General features: G+C 38.9%; 1 protein-coding gene across 2 annotated transcripts in view; it reads left to right on the top strand.

Moving 5' to 3' along the window:
- The first annotated feature begins 2,093 nt into the window (after nt 1-2,093).
- OSBPL5 (oxysterol binding protein like 5) overlaps nt 2,094-21,983 on the top strand; it is a 140,357-nt gene continuing 120,467 nt past the window's right edge. The window contains exon 1 of one of the 2 annotated variants that reach the window (XM_063289366.1): nt 2,094-2,529. In XM_063289366.1, coding sequence (XP_063145436.1) covers nt 2,500-2,529 — 30 coding nt within the window. In that variant the 5' untranslated portion in view covers nt 2,094-2,499. Of the gene's footprint in view, nt 2,628-21,983 lie in introns of both variants that reach the window. The other variant, XM_063289367.1, reaches the window with a different exon arrangement.

Raw genomic sequence — 21,983 nt, 5'->3', positions numbered from 1 at the left:
TCTGCATTTTGGAACAAACCAACCTGGGCAGGATCTACATAATGTGTAGCTTCACAGTGGCAGTAGAATGTGTATGAAAGTCAGTGCAAGAAGGTATCTTCAGTGTTGGGAACAGGCAAAGGCATCTGATACCTTTTAAGTGTTTTGTTCTTTAATCCCCATCAACTTCTACTAGCATGGTCCGTTCTAAGGTATTATGAGTTCTGTAGTCCAAAACATCTGGAAGACATCAGGTTACTTATTACTAACCTAAAAGAGGGATATGAATCATGTCTTGCAACTGCTGGAAATGTGAGGTGTTCAAAAGGCCAAATGGTTTTGAATGCCATAGGACTGCAGATGCTGCTGTGTTTTTTTCTGTTCAGTTTTCTCTCTGCAAATAGGCTGAGGTTCAGAACATCATTCCTTCACTCCTGCAAATTTCATGTGATTAAAACAAAAGAAACCAATCCTTTTCTGTCTATAATTTCCAAGAGAGGGAAGCAGAGATTGCAGGTGCCACTGTGGGTGGGGTGACAATGCAAGATAGAAAGAACTGGGATTTTGAGTTTGGACTTTTGTTTTATAACTTATATTAAGCCTATTTTAGAGACGGTATCTTTCCCACTTCAAAATGATGAGAAACCACATCACCAGCTTTTCATAACTGTGATGGGTGTTGGAAGCCACATAAAGGGATTTGGCGCTGCATGCAATCCTGGGGGGGCAAGGTTATTCATAGTTTCGTAAGATGAATTTACTTGAGCATTCAGTCTAGTTGACTTCATATTCCCTTCTCCTCAGATTTCAAAATGCTAATAGAAAACAACCACCTTGGTTCTTGCTACTTATGTAAGTAGCATGCAACTTCTCCTAGCAGACTCCCAAAGGAAACTGATGATGCTGCAACTTGGAAGCATAGAGCAACACATAATAGACAGCTCTGCATTCCAAAGCACGTGTGAAGCTGTACATGCAATTATGGGACTTAACAAAATAAAACCAATCTTGAAATTGCAGACTTAACTGCAAATTGCTTGTCCTGCATTTGTAATGCTGTAAGTAGCTGTTGTTTCCAAATTAGCTTTTCTCATGCACGGGGCGGATAGATTTGGTTGATGACAGCAGGTTAGATTGTCCTGTACCTGGAATATGAGGAGGAAGGTTTTTCACTATTTTCCTTCCCTGTATTTCCGCACTATTTCTTTCATCTGGTATTTTTCTTTCCAGAAAAAAATCCATGGGGAAAGAAATCTGAATATTTATTTATTTTTCGAATTTTGCCACCGCCCATCTCCCCCCAGACGAGGGACTCTGGGCGGTTTACAATAAAATATGTACAATGCCTTTCCTCTGATAATTTTCGGAATTCTATCTAGAAGGCTCCATAAGAGAGCCTTCCAGACAGAATTCCAAACATTATCGGGGAAACGCCCTGGATAAAGCATTCTTGAGCTTTCCAATGCCGCCGCCGCCGCCTCCTCCCAATTATCCAACACGCGTCGGGAATTTAATGTGCATTGCCTTTCCGCGCCTCTCCAAGGAGGCTGCCTAGCAGTGCTTCAGAAAGAGACTTCTGCGTGGTTCCTGCCCAGAATCTTTTGTTTCTATATACTACATCTTCATTCGCCGGTTATTCTTAACCGGGAGCAGCTTTTCGACCTTGTTTCTCCGGTAGAGGGTAGCAAGTCCTTTACTTGCTCGATTCGGCTATTCTCTATTCTGCGAGCTCTCAAGCCCTGGAAGCAGACGGCGAGCCCCTGAGGAAGGGCAACCCAGCCGAAAGCTACTTTTCCGCTGATTGTAGGAAACGCTTTCCCAACAGAAGAGGGAGGAGGAAAGGCGGCAAAATAAAATCCTTTGATTCAGGGCTGTGTTTCTTGGACGTCGAATGCCTAACATTTGTATTATTTTCGGTTAAGTCCTGTCTTCTTCCGCAGTTACGCGGTAAAACCACGTAGGCATTAAAAAAAATCCATTCCGGAACATAATGATCCTGCCCGGATTTTATATCCCATCTCTCTCTCTCTCTCCTCTCTCTCTCTCACTCATACTCACACACACACACACACACACACACACACGGGCGCATGCGGTCTTCCTGACGTGGTTGGATTTAAGTCTTGTGGCATTTCCTGCTGCCGAGACTGCTAGAAACAGCTGCTCTGCTTTTCGAGTGACAACGCTTGTCTCCCCACCCCCAGCCTGTTGCTCTGCTTGTCGGACGTCCCCAGAAGTGGAGCTCCAGGCCAGTCGAAGAGCGCAGCACCTCGCGGTTGGCGAGCGGGAGACGGCGAAAAAAAGCCCGGGCGGCTGTTGCGCGTGGCGAGCTGCAGCTCCCCCCCTCCCGCGCCCGCCCCGCACAGCCAGCGCGTGGTAGCGGGGGTGAGAAAGTGACACTTTGCAGGGTGGGAGTGGAAAGTACGAAGGTCCTTCTCTCCAGAGCAGCTGAACGGGCTGCTCGGAAGTCGCCAGCCCGCCAGGCAGGGCGCCGACGACCATGAGTGGCGCTGCAAGGAGATGCTGTTGGCCGAGGAATTTGGAACTATGGTGAGGCGCCGCGGAGCAAAACGGAGCGGGTATTTTGATCGCCGTCAGGAATTGGGACGTGAGGGATCCTGGGCTGCCTCTGCCTGCGCGCTGAGGAGGTAAGGAAGGGAGGCAGCAGGACCCATTTTTCTTCCTTTTCGTTTGCAGCGCACAGCTGCTGGGTGCGTGCGCGTGCCTTGCGGCGTGCCAATAAAAGATTCCATTTCTTAGGGCTTCCTTCGTGGGTAAAAGGGTCTTACACCCAGTCTCGATTTTGGGAAAGAGGAAGCCGGAACCTGATGGGAAAGAAACGTCGGGCTTTGTGAGAATAGAAGTGCGTAGCACAGTAACAATAGCAACCTTAATAAGCTCCAGGGCCTCAACCAATCTTTAATATTGCGTAAGGATTCCTTTTTCTGAACAAGCCGTTTCTCCCACCCACGAAAATACTACACTGTGATCATTATTTACCAAAAATGAAGGAGGGGGAATCGTGAACGTTCAGCTTATTTCTGAGATGTGAATGTTACCTCCCCTGGAACTGGAGCACGGTGGGGGAGTGCGATTCACAAAAATCTCACTGAGTGCGACCCTCATCTTAATAAAAATGACCAGACCTGCACTGTGCGGCAGCCAACACGTGTTCGGTCTTCAGTGAATTAAAATGAGCCCCACAGTACTTTCTGGAAGAAAACAAGGTCACAATTTTTAAAATATTCGTTTAAAAATCTGTGTGCACATCCATGCCAAAAATAATTGCTATCTCCGTCCAAACGTAATGTCTTTGACTTAAAAAAAGGTTGTTAAAAAGCATATTTGTAATGGAAGCAATATATATAATCCAAGTCTTGCAGAATAAGAGTTTGTAATAAATTTAAAGTGCTTGAATTCATAAGCCCTACAGTAGCTAATTCAAAGGATTAACAATAAGAATTTCCTTTTTGTGTGTGTGAAAACAACCATGGCATACTGTAATTTTTTTTTACATAATTGCATGGTTGCTTGTTCTTTTGTTTTCTATAGTGTGTCATAACAATTTTAATTTTTATGCATCTGTCAGTGGTAGTTTATATTAAGAAAGAAACCATTAAGGCCTGTTTATTGTTTCAACTGACTTTTGCACTAACAGCAAATATGCAGTGTATATTCTAGATCTTTTTGATGGAATTAGATGACCTTATAGGTTATTTTAAAATGCAAGTAGTTTTCTTTGATTTGAATGCCACAGCGCACTAAAAATAAACCTTCCTTGTGCACTACAATATACAGTGAAAATGAATCTGACAATCTTGGAATGCAACCCTTGGAAAATGGAATATGTATTTTAGATCTGAGGGCAAATGTAACTAATACTTTGTACACAGGCTGTGCTAGACCAGGATAGCCTGAGAATGTTGCTATTTTTAAGCACATTTTGTTACCCTTTAGGATTTATTAGTAGGAGTGATGGTATGTCAGAAGAAGTTAGTTTTTCACCTAGCAACTGTGCAATTAAGATTCCTAATGAAGTGAAAGGTAGGTTTAGTCAGACCTAATTGTTCTTGGCAAGCAGAGCTCTTCTGTAGCACAAACAACCTGGAGGGTGAACTCCCTTTCAGTCTGTTCCCATATCTTGTGGAGATGCTGGCTGAGAAGGACCCAATGGTATGATGGATGGGCTGTTTAAATTTAAGTTATACTCTCCTCTGATATCTCAGAATGCTTTCATAATAGAGGCTATGAAAAAAAATTAATTACAAATCTTTTTTGTTTTTTGTTTTAATTATTCCTTGGAAATATCCAATAATTTGTAGGATATGGCTCTTTCTGTGAACTGCAGTTTTGAGTCCTCCAAAATAACCATTCTCTGCTTATGTTACGGTGTCCCAGCATAAACCCTACCTACCACGCATGATATGCTGGGACCCAGTAATCCTGTGAGATTGATCCATTGAAGGGGGCAAAGCCTGAAATGAATTGCACACTTCTTTTCTTAGCTGTGTGTTTGGAGCCTCACCTCCACTTACAGTATAATAACTGGAAGCACACAGCCACAGGGGGACAGAATCACAAAAGCAGTCTTGAAACACAAGACCTGCCTCTTTTTATGTGCATTGTGACATGAGATTGTATGCACAGACAAAACAGGTGGCCCTTGTGCAGCAAATGTAATGCTGCATTTGTCATTCTGATGAAAGCAGCAACCCTCCTGCAGAAGTGCATCAGTGGATCTTATAGGGGCAGTGCCTAAAATCTGAAATGCTCTTGACAGGCCACCTTTTACAGCTCCCAAAACTATGGTCAGTAGTCTAATGGTGGTTTATGAACTCATGAACTCCATTAGGTGATTTCATAGAAAGCTGAAGGAACTTTGGAGGATATCCACACTGCTTTGTACTTAATCTGTTTTTTCTTTAATGGAAAGATCGAGGCTATTTCGAGGAAGATCATTTTGTCAAAATGGGCTAAAAAGGTCCTGGCCTATGGCCCTTACCTTGTCAAAATAATGCCATGTTATGAAATGATCCACTGAACAGATTAAAAAAATAGGAATTAGGTTCATTGTTTGATTTTTAGAACAAAACCAAATATTTATTAAGTGGATCACTGAGACAGAGGAATTTTCAAATGGAAAAAAGAGAACACCATTATTGTTGGATACTGTACCCTAATGAGTAAAGTTAGATAATACTTTGAAGAGGGTGCATTTGTGTGAAAATAGGACTCATGTTATAGTCTCTTACTTTCCATACTTTCATCCAAGTCCAAATATCTATTGTGTTCTGATTAGATACTTGGACTTGGATTCCTATAGAATAAATCGGAAGGGTAGGATATAAGGTGAGTCAGTTTGGTGTAGTGGTTAAGGCACCAGGCCAGAAACAAGGAGACTGTGAGTTCTAGACTTGTCTTAGGCACAAAGCCAGCTGGGTGACCTTGGGCCAGTCACATTCTCTCAGCCTTAGGAAGGAGGCAATGGCAAACCACTTCCAAAAACCTTGCCAAGAAAACTGTAGGGAGTGGTCCAGGCAGTCTCCAGGAGCCAACACTGACTTGAAGGCAACAACAACAAAAAAGATAAAAGAATAAAATGTGTGAAAATAGGATTTAAGCAGTAAGTGTTATAATCTACTTTCTGTATTGCCTTCTGCCAGAGTACAATAGATGCTTAGACTTGGATTCCTGTAGAATAAGTAAGAAAGGCAAGAGCAAAAGTGGTCTGGGAACTGTGCATAATCCATTTTGGAAGTCTGATATCCACACGGCCAAGTGGATGTAGTATTGTATACAATATCTGGGAACTTAAGTCAACTCTGTGGTCTACCTTCAATCACTCTATTAATTCAGTGCAATTAAAAGGCATGGCACCTTCAGCAATTGGAACATAGAATATAGCAGTAACTGACAGCTGCAAGAACTAGAAAGTCAGATTTCTACTACTGTGGAATAGATTTCCATAGCCTGCCTTTGGGAACCTGTGTCTCTTAGAGTCAGTGATTTGCTTAAGCATGATCCAATTCCTTCACATAGATGATAGACGATACTCATTTTTCGTATTTGGATGTTGCATACTATTTTGTGATCTCTGTGTTGGCCTGATAAAGGTATTGTCCTAACATAAAATTTGGAATATTTCTTATGACTATCGTGCTACCTTTGCTTTTGTCTGACTGAAAACTGAACTTAGCAGTTCAACATCAGGATTTTTACTTGGAAATAAATAATTTTATATCATTTGAATTTGAGGCTTCTATTCTTGGTGGGTATGTCCCTCTACTTGTTACTTAAGGCTACTCTATTTGCCTCTGCTTTTCTTTATTTTGGCCAAAAACACTATCTAAAGTAATATAAAATATAAAAAACAGTCTAGTTCCTTTCAGCTTCTGTGGTCTAACTACTGAAGACTTTGGTGGGTTTCTTTAAAACCTGAAGGTAGTTCTGAGTAACTGCTTTAAAAAATGGTGTGTGTGTGTGTGTTCGTTTTTTTCATCCCAGAAGACAGAGCTGCGGTGCAGCCTGAAACCATCTCACTTGGCACAACTTAACTTGAATGTTTGTGGTTTCCCCCACACACATTTCTTCTTCAGACTATGACCAAATACAGTCTCCACCACTTTAACACCGGTCATTTTTGTCTTCATCTTTTTTAAAAATAGCTTTTTATTTCATTGTGCCAGATGAAGCATTTTTGAGAATTTAAAAGCTCACATGTTTAATTACCTTTGTGTTAGCCTAATAAAGGCTCTGCTATTATATTTGGAAAGTTTCTCAATGAGCCTTTATGCAATAGCAAATTATAACAGCATTATTTATTAAATACTTGGTTGTCACCACAATCAAAAAGGACTCTGTGACTCATATAAAAAAATACAATATAAAACAAGCCCCATATAAAAATTAAAAATACAACAACACTACAAAAATAGAGAATAAAAGAGGGCAACATCAGCTCAGATCAGGGGGAGGTTCTCCTAAAATGCTCAGCCTTTAGGGGCTTGCGGAAAACCAGCAAAGAGAGAGCCAGCCTGATCTCCAAAGGGACGTTATTCCACAACATTGGTGCTGCGGCAAAAAATCAGTGCTTCCTTGCCTCAGTTCCCCGCTGGTATCAAAAGCCACTAAGACCAGGAGAGGCACACATCCCCCATTCAGGTCCTGACACAGTTCATCTAGGAGAGTGACTAATGCCATCTCTGTCCCACAACAGGCCCTGAACCCTGATTGAGAAGAGTCCACACAATCCATTTCCTCTAGAGTGCTGCAAAGTTGATCCACCGCCATCATTTCCACAACTTTCCCCAAAAAGGGAAGGTTGGAGACTGGTTGGTCATTTTCTAACACTGTTTGGTCCAGGGATTGCATCTTCAAGAGGGGGCACATTCAGGGCTGTCAGCAGCTCCCCCTCCCTTAATGAGGTGTTGAGAATGACCTGGACTCAAAGGGTGTCCACCACCACCACCCTGCTGCTTCCCATGCAAGCTGGAGGGCAGAGATCCAGCTGCCAAATGGCAAAGCACAACTGAGACAACACCCTGTCCACTTGCCGGGACGTCACAGACTCAAAGGAGTCCCAGATAACCGAGCAAGATGATGCCCCAGTTACCACTAAAGACTCTGTCCATGAGGAATCAAAGCTACAGCAAATTCTAATGACTTTATTGGAAAAATGCTGTGGAAACTGGTCACAGCAGGCAAGTGGCAAATCACAAGATAGTTTCTTCTGCAGAGAGTTCACTACCCTAGACAAGGCCACTGATGCAATAAGGGAGGAGAAATAAACATGCTTCTCCTTCTATCTCACCACGACGTAAGCCCGAGCATGGGCACATACCCGTGCCTGTGCGGTTGGATTTATTTCTTGACCTCCACCACCTCCACCATATTAGTGAAGAACAATATTATGTCATCACAGCAAAGCTGGATAGTGCTTTAAATCATTAATGCAGAGATGCTTACCACCAGCATGATTATCTTTGCTATCAGTATTAAATTAGTCAAGGGTTCTAAGTAATTATGCTTTTATTTTCATTTCTCTCTATCTTGTGATGCTTATCTCTTCTAATAGTTTAGCACTGAATGGGCCTACTCAGCCCATTTTTTCTTTTCTTAGAATCATAGAATTGGAAGGGACCCAAGAGGTCATCAGGTGCACCCCCTGCACACTGCAGGATTCACTACACCATCCTCGATAGATGCCTATTATTTAGATAGTCATCTATTATTTTATAATAATAAAATTATTATATTTTATTTATTATTACATACTTAATATTTAAATATTAAATATTAAAGTCTATTATTTAGAATAGAACATCATCCAGGATAGAAAATAAATAAATAAATAAATAAATAAATAATCAATCCAGCCTCTCTTTGAAAACCACCAGTGAAGGGGAAGAAACCATTCCATGTGTAACCTGTTCCACTGATTGATAGCTCTTACTGTCAAAAAGTTCTTCATCAATAAATTTGATTTATTTAGGGCCATCATCCAGACATAGGCTATTTCCAAATAGTTAACTTACGGCTTTTTAGAAGCCTGTAGGTCTGAGTGGGTACAGTCAGTGTTTATCACAGGCCTAGGTAACTCTGATGTGAACATTAGTTGTTAATCTAGTCATCACTACAAGGGGATGAATGATATTTGAAATTAACCATCCATTCTCATCTGACCTAAATTTAACTGTGACTCTAGGCAAAGGGATAATAGTATATCCAAGTTAACATTGATTTGGAAGGATACAGCAAATGAATATCCCCTCTATTCTTATGGCTAGTCATTAAGTTGGTTGATTGACTGATTGATTGATTATGTGCCATCTAATCAGTGTCAGCTAACCACATAGATATATTTTCTTCAGGATGATCTGTTCCAGACCTTGTCCTTCAAGACTTCCAGTCGTGCACCCATCACCACTGTAATTGAGTCCTTCCACATTGCTGGTTGTCCTATTCTTCTCTCTTCTACTTTATTCCCCAGCATTATAGACTTCTCCAGAGAGCTAGGTCTTTGCATAATGTGTCCAAAGTATGATCATTTGAGCCTAGTCATTTGTGCCTTGATTGAAAACTCTGGATTGCTTTGTTTTATGATCCATTTGATTGTTTTATTGTTTATCCATGGTATTCTTAGGAGTTTTCTCCAACACCAAATTTCAGAAGCATCAATACTCTTTCCATCCTGCTTCTTCAAAGTCCAACTTTCACTTCCATAGAGTGCCCCAGGGAGTACCATTGGCTGCATTATTCTGATTTTTGCAGGTATAGATCTATCACAGCATTTGAATCTTTTACGAGGCTTTTGTTGCTATTATACCAAGTGCTATTCTGCAACATATTGGTTAAAAAAAAATGCTGTTTTTTTTAACTGTTGATAGTCAATCTTAAAAAGCAGAAGCTATCCACCACATCAATATCTTCATTGTGAATTCTAGGGCTGTCATTAGTTTGGTCTTCTTTATAGTTAATTCTAGTCCCATTTTTTCACGGTGCTTTTTGACTTTATAACTGGAATTTGCAGTTCATTTACATTTTCAGCTATCAGAGTAGTGTCATCAGTTATTAAATAGGGCTTAACAAAATTGTTTCATTGTTTAAAAAAAGACTAAAAAGAAGGTAAAAAAGACATCTAGTTTTATTGTACTAGCCAAATGGTAAGCATTGAGATTATGGGTGAGGCCTTCAAATAAATTAGATTGGTTTGAATGTTATGAAAAATTAGAGACAAAGCAAAGAAAGTTGTTGGGCTTTTTGGCTAATGCAGAGTCTCTGGTTATGGGAATGCATATATTTCTTAGAAGTTTAACTGCTATATATAAGTCATTAACTACAGGTCTCTGATATTTTCATGCCAAATTGGCAGAAGCCTTACAGATGCCTATAATCATGGGTCTTAAAATAGGGTTGCAGATGTTTGATAACATGGACTCCGACACTTTTCCCTGGCAAAAGAATTACAATTACAAAAATTGGTATAGTAATATTTACAAACCCAGACTTGTATTGAAGTGATAGTAATTGCAAATCTGTACCATAGAATCACAAAGGTGGAAGGGGCTATTTAGGTCAAGTCCAACTCCTGCTCAGTACAAGAATCTAAATTAAAGCATCCAAAAACAGATGGTTGTCCAGCTCTGCTTGAACATGTCCAGTGAAGAGGAGCCTATCACCTCTCCAGCTAATTGGTTCCTTTGTTGAGGAAAGTCATTGCTATTAGTGTTCTTTTTTTTTTCTAATGTTCAGTTGAAAGCTGCTTTACTGCAACTTAAACCCATTATTACATGCCCTGCATTTTGGAACAAGAAAGAGCAGGTCTTGATCATCTTCTGTGTGACATTCTTTTAAGTATCTAAAGAGTGCAATTCTATCTGCTTAGTTTTTTTCTCAAGACTAAACATAAACAGTTCCTTTAACCTCTCTTTGTGGGACTTGGTTCTAATTTTCTGATCATCCCTACTGACCTTGGATCTTTTTCCAGTTTCTCTAAATTCTTAAGTGTAGTGCCCAGAACTTTAAAATTGTATTTAATTTGTTGCTGCCTCATCACACGGCTGCCTCATATTCACTTTTTAATCAACTACTATTCCAATAATACTTTGCTGATCATGGTTTGGAAGATAAGCAGGATCAAGCCAGATCATTACTTTGGTGGGAGACCACCAGGGCTGTAGACTAGGCTGGGAAGTCAAAGAACATCATGGAAGAAGGCAGTAGCAAACCAGTTCTGCATTACAGTATTCCCAAGAAGATTGCATAGTTGTGTCCATGTAGTCACCAATCGTTGAGTTAAGTTTGTTACTTTACCGTGGCAAGGTCTTTTTCACAAGTAATATTACCAAACCCTATCTTTTACCTACATGTTTGATTTCTGTTTCCTAACTGAAGAGCTTAAATTTGTCTCTGCTTAAATTTCATTCTGTTATTTTCAGCCCATTTCTCTAACCTGTTAAGATAGTTTTGGATTTTATTTTTTGTCTTCTCAAGTATTAGTATCCCATCCGATGTTATGTCATCTGCAGATCGGATAAGTACCTGCTCCACTTTCTTATCCAAGTCAATGATAAAGATATTGAAAACTAGGATTGAACATTATAGCACCCTCCGCATTATTACTTTCCAGTTTGATAAGGACTCCTTGATGAACATGCTTGGTGATTTTTTTTAGTTTTTTTGATACCTCATTGATACAGGGCATCAAATAAAATTCTAAAATAAAAGGACTTTATATCACCTCAAATGAGCAGGTAAGTTCATTAGCAGCTTGATAAAAAGTGAGTGGTAAAACTGTATAAATTGATGTAAAGAGGATAAATTTTATTCTGGAGCTTGCTTTTATTGCATATGAACAGCTAGACTCAAGTTCGTCTCAACATTTCCACTTTTTTTTGGTAAACAAAACTCCACTCTCAGGTGAATTGACTAGGGACAGATGAATTGTTGGATGAATTGATGGACTGGTTTCTAGGTTCTTTTATTATTGCTTAATATTTCTCACTTTTAAAATTATAAGCTGCCCAGAGTCTTATGGAGTCAGGAGACAAATTAAATTAAATTAAATTAAGTTAAATTAAATTAAATTAAATTAAATTAAATTATGTGTTTGATTTTCTATATAGCAAGTTGTTGAAAAGCAAAATCTCTGTGTTCCTCCCTTGCTCTCTGTTAGTTGTGTTGCACGAATGCCATGAGATCTTCTGGGCTCCTTTGAAATATTATTGGAAACATGAATATTTGCACAGGCCCTGATCATTTATGATCATTTAATTTTGTTCTAGTTTTCAGAGAAGGAAGAAAAAAATGACCAGAGTAAAGATGAAAAAATATATACAAGTAGTGTTGGAACTACTGGTATAGAGGTAGAGTATCTAATTCCTAAGGGGATATGGATCATCTTACTTTGTCTCCCCCATTGAATACAAAATGACTTTGTAGTTATGTGAATGATACCTCTTAGTTATCTATGTCTCTTGAGACTAATAAAAAACCCTCTAATGTTTTATTCATTTACAACCAGGTTATTGCTTCATTGATTACTATAACAAAAGGGGCTTTGACATCCTATGGAAGGAATGGTGATTCCTGCCCTCTGGAGTCATCTCTCCCCAGAAATTCTTGTGGCTCCCATAATTAGGCTGTTCAGGAAACAATTGAAGACTGGGTTGTTCTCCTGGGCCTTGGGGCAGGGTGATTGTGGAGCCCCTTTTTCTCCTTTTGTTTGTTTTGTTTTGAATATTTTGCTCTTCTGGTCAGTTGTATTTTTATGATAGGTAGGTAGGTACTGTAGATACTGTAGATAGATAGATTTCTAGTTGTAAGCTGCCCAGAGTTGTTTGGGTGTTAGGTGGCCTATAAATTAAATAAACAAGCAAATAAATAATATCAGATTCATGCCAGTGATCTGCTTTTTCCTCTGGATGTGATGCTGGGACTTTTGATTGTAAGGAATTAAGTAGACCATTTGCACATTTAATTCAGTAGAGTTTAGAAGCTACTCAGAGCAGAAGCCTGTTCCTCAGAGTAGGCAATGTGGGAGAAGTAAATCAACATCTCTCCAGCCTTCAGAATGTTTCCTAGATTCCCTGACTATGAGATCCTGTATGGTTACTTTGTTTTCTTCATTTTTAATCACTAGGGAGGAAGTAGGATGCGAGCCTTCAGAGAAGCATTTTAACATGCTATCAGATTTTCAGTAAATCACTGAGATGGAAAAAGCTGCTGTGTGAGATGTTAAAGCCCTAAAAGGATGATGTGATAGCACTCTTGGATTTAATACTGGACCAGCAGGTTCATTTTGATAAGCTGTTGGCACAAACATGGCACAGAATACATTGTTTGCTTATAAGACTAATCCCGTTTTGATCTTTAGCAAGTTGCTCTTAAATAAAACTCACACATAACCACTCCTGTTCCACACAATATATGATGATAAGGAAGGATGTAATTTAAATGAAAAATCACTTATCTTTTGTGCTAATGTTGAAACCTGTAAATATAATAATATATTTAATATAAAGGGTTAAATAAAGTACAGTACATACTGCCCTATAAAAAGGGTGAGCATGGAGGACAGAACTATAACTTTGGCAGAAATGTCTTTTCTGTTTATTTGTATGCATTGTTGACCTAGGAAGGTCCTTGAAGTGGCTGTGCCAGACCTTTGGGAGTATATGACTGTGTGCTTCAAGGAGTGGCGCTTTGCTATCACAGGTACGCACATATACTGTATCTCTCTTGGTTTTTCAGTCTAGCCCAAGACTAATAAGTGATGCATCCAGACAGACATTCAACAACTTCTCTCAGTTACTTGGTAGAGCCGCCCTTGATGAATGAGTGGTTGATGTATCTCTAGAAGGCCTAATGCTATATATAATAAAAATTGTGCAGGTAGGAATTCAACAAGACCACAGTCCTTCTGCAGTGACTTTCTATGGATGGATCTGGCTGGTCCTCTGTGGTAGAATGTATGGAGCAGTTTACAAATCAGTAACATAAGCATAAAATCAGTAACACTATTGATTTAGAACCTTGGTTTTTCAGAGTTCTGGGTTATATAGAAAACCTGTCCATGTCAGCAGTGTCCCAGTGCAAAAGTTCCCTTATGCTGTTTGAAAGGACAGAAGAAAAAGAAAGTGGGGCCAGTGAGAATGGTCCATTATTTTCTGTTTGAGCCATTTACTTCATGTCTGCTTGCACATTCAAATAGAAAACCTCTCTCTTTTAGATAAAGAAATCTTGGGAGGTGGCAGTGCTGAAGGCTACCACTAAATAGTGTTTTTTCTCGTTAGGCCATGTGGCCTTTAATAATTAAAAAAATAGTATTTTGTCATGGGAGACAATATAATGATTCACTTACAGCCCCATATATATAATATATATAATATATATATTATAATGTCACATAAACATGACATTGCAAAACTAACCCATTTTTCCTTTGTGAGATTGGAAAGGATTGAGAAAACCACTGAAAACTCAAGTCAAGCTCTTGTGATCTGAATATGAATGAGTGGCATCACATTTTTGTCAGCTGAGAACTACAGAAATGAGTCACTACCACAATGGAATTGTTAACCAGAAATATTTTTTACATAGCCCTATTCACTTGGCTTTTTCTCATTTCAACATCAAGTGTGCTGGGATTCTATTTGAGCAGTAATTTGTGAGTTATTAAATAGTGACATATACTGTACTTGAGGCAATCTGCCATCTGCAGCCAGTTTGAAAATGCAGTCCAAAACTAATTTCTTCCCAAAAAGATTGAAAGTTGAATTCTAGAATGCTTTCTCAACCACCTCAAAAGATATAAATATGAAACGTCTAATTTATCTTGTATCTGCTACATAAAAATTCTATATATGTGACTCAAACAATTCTAAAACAAAAATGGTTGAATGTTGTTGTTCACTTAAATCTATGCGAAATGTTTGATTGCTCAAAACCTTGTAATAAAAGGTAGGGTTTAAAATATAAGTCTATTTATTGATTTGGAAATTAATAAAAATGCTTTCCTTTGGAGAGTGTTCCTGCTGTTTTAAATAGTTTATTTGAGACTTCTGACACCATTCTGATGGGCCAAGAAGCATAAATGCTAATAAGAAATTAATTCCAATAACCAAACAGGATATACAAATATATTTACCTAGATTTTTTTCAATCTTGACTGTAAAATTTTAAACCACCCCGAGTCACTTCATGTGAGATGGGCGGTGATGAAAATTGAAATATAAATAAATAAATAAAATAGGTATCAAAGAGGGAGTAAAAAGGATGATAAAGAAAGAACTAGCAGTGGGAGTGCATGTGGAAGATACCCACACAATATTCACTCTATTTCTGATGTGGAGGAAAGTGCTATTGTACACATACCCATATAGCTCTATCCACATATGAAAGGGAGGCATCAGTAGCTCAGACAGCTCCATTGAATGCAATGAGGTAGAAGAATTTAGTAGGAGGTAGGAGAGAATGGACTGAGAGGAATGGACTGAGAGGAATGCTGGATCTAACCATTCCAATCGTAACATTTTGTTGTTAAGTTCCACTTATGCTACAGAACATCAAATATTATCCTGATATATTATACTAATAGAAATACTGTTCTATTTTTATTTTATATAAATATTGGTTTTGGGCATTCAAATAATTATTCCAAGAATTTTTATTGCACTTTTCCTCTCCAGAAATGGAGATGTTCAAAGTGGTTTATAACCCTTTGTAAAAAAAACAAAAGTCATACCAATAATAATGATGATACCATATCTTCAGGAAACTAAAAAAGGTAGTAGCAAAAACAAACAAAATGAACACTGAATGAAGCAATGTCAAAAGTTTGCTAAAAAATAAGTGTTTAGTTTCCATTACTTCCATTGGAAACTTTCCCAATTATTTTAATGGTTCTCTGCAACAGGACACTACTAGTTCATCTAACTGTTTAGCAAACTATGGACTTAAGTGAAATAACACGGCTGGTTGTTAATTATACATACATTTTCAAAGGCCCTTTCAGGCTACTTATTGAAACAGTTCATTTTTAAGAATTGTAATCTCTAGTTTGGAGCTGTTATTCTTGGGGAATGTGCTGGAGCTAAGTGAGTTGGTAAAAAGCAGGTTCTATACTTTTTTGGGAAAGAAAGCCTTTACATTTTATCTGTGATGTTGTTAGTTGCCATCAAGTCGTTTACAACTCATGTGTACAACAGAACAAAATGCTCTTTGGTCTTGCACCATATGCCTGACTGTTCCAGTGTTTGAGTCTTCCACCAATTCTGATACTCCGTTCTTCTTCATACATTCCTGCTTCTCAAATTATTTGTTCAGCATACACATTGAGTAGGTGAAAGTATATAATCTTGCCACACACCTTTTCCAATTTTGAACCACTAGGAACCACTGTTTTCTGTTCAAATGACTGCCTCTTGATCCGTGTACAGGTTCCGCATGTGTTCAATTAAGTGCTCTGGAATTCCCATTCTTCGTAATATTAACCAAAACTTGTTACAGTCCATGCAGTCAAACACCTTTGCGTAATCAATGCAACAGAGGTAAACATCTTTCTGGTATTCTTTACATTCAGCCAAGATCCATCTGACATCAGCAATGATATCTCTCGTACCTCGCCCTCTTCTAAATCCAGCTTGGACTTTCTGTCAATGTAAGGCTGCAAACGTTGAATTATTTTCAGCAAAATTTTGCTAGCATGTGAAATCAATGAAATTGTTCAATAATTTCCATATTATCTGTTATTATCTGTGATACTACATTTATATTCTACAGTGGGCCTTTAGTACTGATGCTAATAAAGAGTGGTCAAGATCTGTTTAAATCAATGGAATAAGAGAATACCTGCTAAAGGTTCTCCTATGGCCTAAATAGGAGCTTATATAAAATTAGCAATTTACTCCTGTGCTTTTAAACAAAAGGGCAAAACCTCCTTTATGGGCAGACCTCCATTATGATTTATCTTCCGAGAGCACAGTAGTTACCTTTCCCCCCTTGTCAAGTTTTTCCACTGACCTTTTTTTGGATTACAGGTTTTTTTGTCCAAACTGCAATTTATTTGTGCAGTCTGTTTTATAGATTACAAATTTATTTTGGAGTAGTGCTTAACAACTGGAGAGTTACTGAAGGAGGGCAGAATGCAGCACAGTTGACCCTCTGCTAGTAGAAAGGAGCTCATTTCATAGGGAGCTGCTTTTATCCCTGAAGCTTGTGTTATGAGAATGGGAAGCTCTGCATGAATACATTGAATATTAGCAGTAAGTCCAGTTGTAGCCTTTTGTGGATGAGACAGAAGTAGCCTTGGATCAGCTGGATCCAGTGCTCTTTCTGTCTGATGGCTTGTTGCTGTGCTCTCTCCAAGGCCTGTTAAAATGGCTGTCTAAATCCCACTGAATCAGAGCAGATTAGGTGATCTTCAGAAAACCTGTGTTTAATGTATTGCATGTTTGGGGGAAAATGAATTCCATATGGGGTAACAGGCTACTGGAAAGGCTGTTGGACTATTCATCTCTCTTAGCCCAACTCATCTCACAGGGCTATTGTTGTGGGGAAAATAGGAGGAGGAAGGAGTATTAGGTATGTTTGCCGCCTGGAGTTATTTATAAAAATAATAAAGGCGGGATAATAAATAAATAGATAAATATTTAACAGGTTGCTTAATGAACATAAAATGTAGCAGCAGACACAACAGTGATACTGAATCATTTAGTTGTTTATTGTGTCCCTTCATGGAGTTTTTTTAGAAAGCCATACATGGTTAGCTAATTTGCACACACACAACATCCTCTCATTCAGTACTCAGCCAAGTTCTAATAACAGGGGATGGTTATTGGTTGTATAATGTAAAACAGAGGATTTAGTGCTGTGCTGCCACCAGTAATTATAAATAGAACTTGTAATACAGCTACATTTTTAGGAGTTTTGATTCATTGTTTATCCCAAGGTAGAGGAAGACTTATACCAAGTCTTTATCCATGGTTTAACACAAAATGAGTGTCATAACTTACACAACCCTCTCTTTTTTGTATCCAAATAATATAAATGTCTGTATTTATTATATACAAAGTGAAGTTGGGAAATCCTGTTTCAACCACTAAAAATGATTGACTTGGAAAGCCGGTTTGGTGTAGTGGTGAAGGTGCTGCCCTAGAAACCAGGAGACAGTTGTAGGCCTCCCTTAAGGATGAAAGCGGGCTGGGTGACTTTGGGCCAGTCACTCTCTCTCAGCCCAACCTACCTCACAGGGTAGTGGTTGTGGGGAAAACAGGCCGGAGGATTAGGTATGTTCGCCACCTTGAGTGTTATATAAAAAAAGTGGGATAAAAATATAATAATAATAATAGCAGCCTTAATTTGAGCTGGGACTTGGCTCCACAACCAGTTTTTATTGCTCTGAGGTGAGATACAAAGCGAAACATTTGAAAAATGTTACCATCATAGAACCGCCCCCTCACACTTAGCAGGGTTTTTTGATCACAGAATGTGGTTTAGCTATAGAGTGCTGCCCAGACACTTCTCTCTGTGTGTGTTTTAATAATACTGGAGTTTTCGATTACAGTTTTCATTACAATATTGGTATGTCTCATAAATCCTTGTCTGCATGACTTCTACTGAAGATCAGCTCCACATACTGAAGCTTGTCAGGATGCGAGCCCACAGTGGTAGTCTGAGGAATGTGAGGATAAGTCCAGTTTATGTGCCACCATGCAACTCTGATCAAAATAGGGAACTACGGGGACATCGACTGCATCGGTACCTGGGGAACTGCATCTTAAGTAATGCTCCTTGACTTCCTTTGGGTCACAGTTGCTCATCCATCTAAGTAATTAGAAAATTCTTATCTTGCTGTCTTTATTGATTTATTGATTTATCAAATTTGTCATCGCCTATCTCCTCCCACCAGAGGGACTTTTGGGCCTGTTCCTCCCTCCCACCATTTACTTTTACCTGCTTTACCTTGCTCTGTGCTTCAGAGAAGCCAGCTTCAGAGAAGCCAGGAGGAGAATTGGGTATTGGTCCATGGTCAGGGGGTGGCCTGTAAGCATTGTGTGAGGGAGGTGTCCTGACAAGCAGGAACCATGCCGAGACGAGGAATAGGTCTCTAGTGTTTTATTACTGCTACAGTAGACAGAAAATCCTAACAAACTGAAGAAGCGTGAGAAAACCCATACAGATAAACCCCAAAAGTCAAGGCGGGTCTGTTCTGTGTCTCTTCGAATGACAGTTCAAATTCTCTCTACTACGCATGTGTTTTCCCCCCTGGATAGGGGCCCCCTCCTGCTCACCATCAGTGCTCATGACATGAGGACTGATTACAGCACAAAGATAGGAGGAAGATTTTATATGGTAACGTATGACCAGCCATGCTGGAGACAGCACATAGGTAGCTGTAGACCTCAGGAAGCAGAATAATCTGTCAATAAAAATCTGTCAATAAAAATTAAGCTTGTTTGATGCTTCATAACACATGAATTTAGGAACTTGTCTGGTTATTTTCTAAATTGGAGGAAATCCAACTTGAGGCCACTGGGTCATGGTAACAATCTAGGAAAGTATCAGGATTGGAGTTTTAGATTATGTTCTGACTCTTGGTATAAGAATTCCCAGGGACCCCTTTTCTAAACTTATCCCCTATTTTGATGCAAATGAAAGAAGCTCTGGACAGATAGCCTAGAGTTCCTGTGAGTATTTGGGGTAAGGTAAATGTGTTTTCAAGGTTGATTTACATTTTGAGAAGCCTCCCCATATTTATTCCATCATACTATTTTAAATGAATGTACATGATGTGGAACACATTTCTGTTACAGGGGCATTCTGTGGGTTTTTCATTGTGCAAATCATTGTTTATCAACCTTGGAAGTCCACATATCTTAAAAGTAGCCAAGGTTGAGAAACACTGGTATAAATTACAATTAACTGTTGAGAGAGGGGGATTTAACTTTCTTCTTCCAGGTTTATCACCAAACATTTATCCTAGCTTGATTATTGCCTGGAATAAGGAATTTCAGTTGCTTTGAGGGCTCAGTGAAGGTTATCATCTGACACCTTGGCACCTTGGTGTTTCTATTATTAATTGCTTTTAGATTCCAAACAAGCAGATAACAATATATGTGCATGTGTATGTGTTTATTTATGTGTGTGTGTCTACTTCAACTATATGAAAGCCAGGGCATTCTCCAGTGGGGGATACACATACACAGGAAAGTAAATTCTGAGTATGGAGGGAATACTTCATGTATATATGGCTACTAGAGCTGCCAGGTATGTGTGCTCTCTGAAATAAGTCCGGACCAGAATTTGTGTTAGAGCTGTTCCTCCCACTGGGAGTATTGTCAGAATATTCTGGCCCTATGTCCAGAGAGAGAGAGGGATATACGGACTGTGGGACATATGCACATGCAGAGAGAGATTGAGAGAGAGAGACCATAGAGGAAGAAGGATGATTATAGGGTGGCATGGATGTTGGCAAATTTGAGAATCCCTGTGTACAATATAAATAGATTTTCAGTGATGTGTAAGTAATTATAAAGTCAGTTTTCAGAAACCTGGAACCTTGCCTGGAATAAGTGCCTGCACACACAATTACTTGTGAGCAAGTTTGGCTTATTTCAGAGGGGCATAGGATCTGAGCCCAACATTAACTGCGTGGGGATTGTGCTTCAGCCCTTGGAGTCCATTTGAACTAAAGAGATGAAGCTATTGGTGAGGAGGAATTACGTTTGGGAAGGTAAGCTCCAAATGGGTGGGGTGATGATGTAACAAGGGTAAAGCCATGTCATGCATTGAGATCACGACAGGATTTATTATTGTCATTCTGGGTTTGGTGGAGGGAGTTTTACTTCCTTTCAACTGCATTCAGCCTATTGTGCAGGTGTGCATTCCAGTTTTTGTGCTTCCTGGGAAATGGGAAATTGAAATTCTGTATTGCAGTGAAAAAAAGGGGGTTGTTGTCTGTAGCTAACAGGTTGCCCATCTGTAACATAGGAATAGACGCGGGATTTCTGTCTCAGAAAAGGTATGTTAGCAAAATCCCATGTAAAATGGGGTGGGTGGCACTACCACATCTAAATCCTCAATGTTTGATATGTTTAGCCATTAAAAATGGTTTCTTTTATGCAGTTTTGCATCTGTTGCTTAAACATTTCCTCTGAAAATGAGAGAGAACACTGCTCTTTTTCCACTGAGTTTTATGCAATCAAATCTATATATATTTTCCTTTGTAGGAGTAAAGTTTGGTACTCAGAGAGAATGGAGAATTATTTCCATATGTAAGAGGTTTTTTTTTTAAGGCAAGATACTTAAATTACATCTAGTTTAAAATAGACCTCTTTGGAACAGAAATCCCCAGTTGCTTCTTAGTTTCTATGAGCAACACTGTACCTAAAGGATTGGGGTCTTCTAGAACAGTTGTTTTATACTCCATAGTCTAATCTCTGGTTAATTAAAAATTAGATTTAAAAAAAAGGAAACTTAAATATATATTTAAATATTTCTTCCCAGATTTGGAAACTGACAACTCTGTATAAATTAAGGGAGGACAAATTCCTGTTGTGATAGCTTAATTGGCATTCAGATACCTGCTTTAAGCAGGCCAGGTCCTTTCTGCACTAATTCTAATTTTACTTTATTGTGAACGTGATTCCAAAACCTACCCAGATGGAGTGCAGTACTGTCTAATTGTAGAAAGTTAAATTGCTATGTATCGAGTCATATAACTTCATGTAGCAGTTTGCCTTCTTGACAGTGTTCTGCCCAATCGTATTTATATATACACCTCTTCAGAAATTCCACAAATTTCAACAGATTTTCTTCTGTGTAAATATGCATAAGATTTGGGTACTTTAAAAGATGCTGGACTGCCTTCATAGTGTTTTAAGGGCATTTTATCTGTAGATCCAACTTTCTTTTAAGTGAAATAATCCTTTATTTATCCCTTATTATGACTGCTTTTATGCCTCTTCAAGCAGTTGACTCTAAGTGGCTTACAAGTAAAATACCTAACATCAGAGTATGTATCACAGTTATGTTACTGTCATAATAAAAAATCATAGGTAACAATTCGAAATAATTTCACCTTTATTCATTCCCGGGATATCCAACTACTCACTCCTCTGAAAAAGTTAGGTCTTCAAAAGCCTTCTTAATATTAAGAGGGTACAAATCATAATTCTGGTAGTAGGGAATTCCTCAGAGAGGAGATCTTACAGAAATTGCTCATCTTTGAGTCCTTCCCCTCTGTGAAGGAGTGTAGACCTGATTTTGGAAATGGAGAAGAAATGAGCGAACCATCTAAGGGGACTTTCAGGAAAAAAAATCTTTCTGAGAAAGAAACTCAAAGTAACCCCACCTTGATTTTGTCTGATTGTTGTTGTTGTCAAGATTTTATTATTCTATCCTACAACAATTAACTGCATTCCTGGATCTTTTGCCATGCCTGTTCCTTGACATTTGCCTGTTCCTCGACGGTCTGACACCCTCCACACTTCTTGGGGATTGAA

Source organism: Candoia aspera, chromosome 1 (genome assembly GCF_035149785.1).
Source record: "Candoia aspera isolate rCanAsp1 chromosome 1, rCanAsp1.hap2, whole genome shotgun sequence".
Taxonomy (NCBI): domain Eukaryota; kingdom Metazoa; phylum Chordata; class Lepidosauria; order Squamata; family Boidae; genus Candoia; species Candoia aspera.
This window is presented reverse-complemented; position numbering and strand designations above follow the sequence as displayed.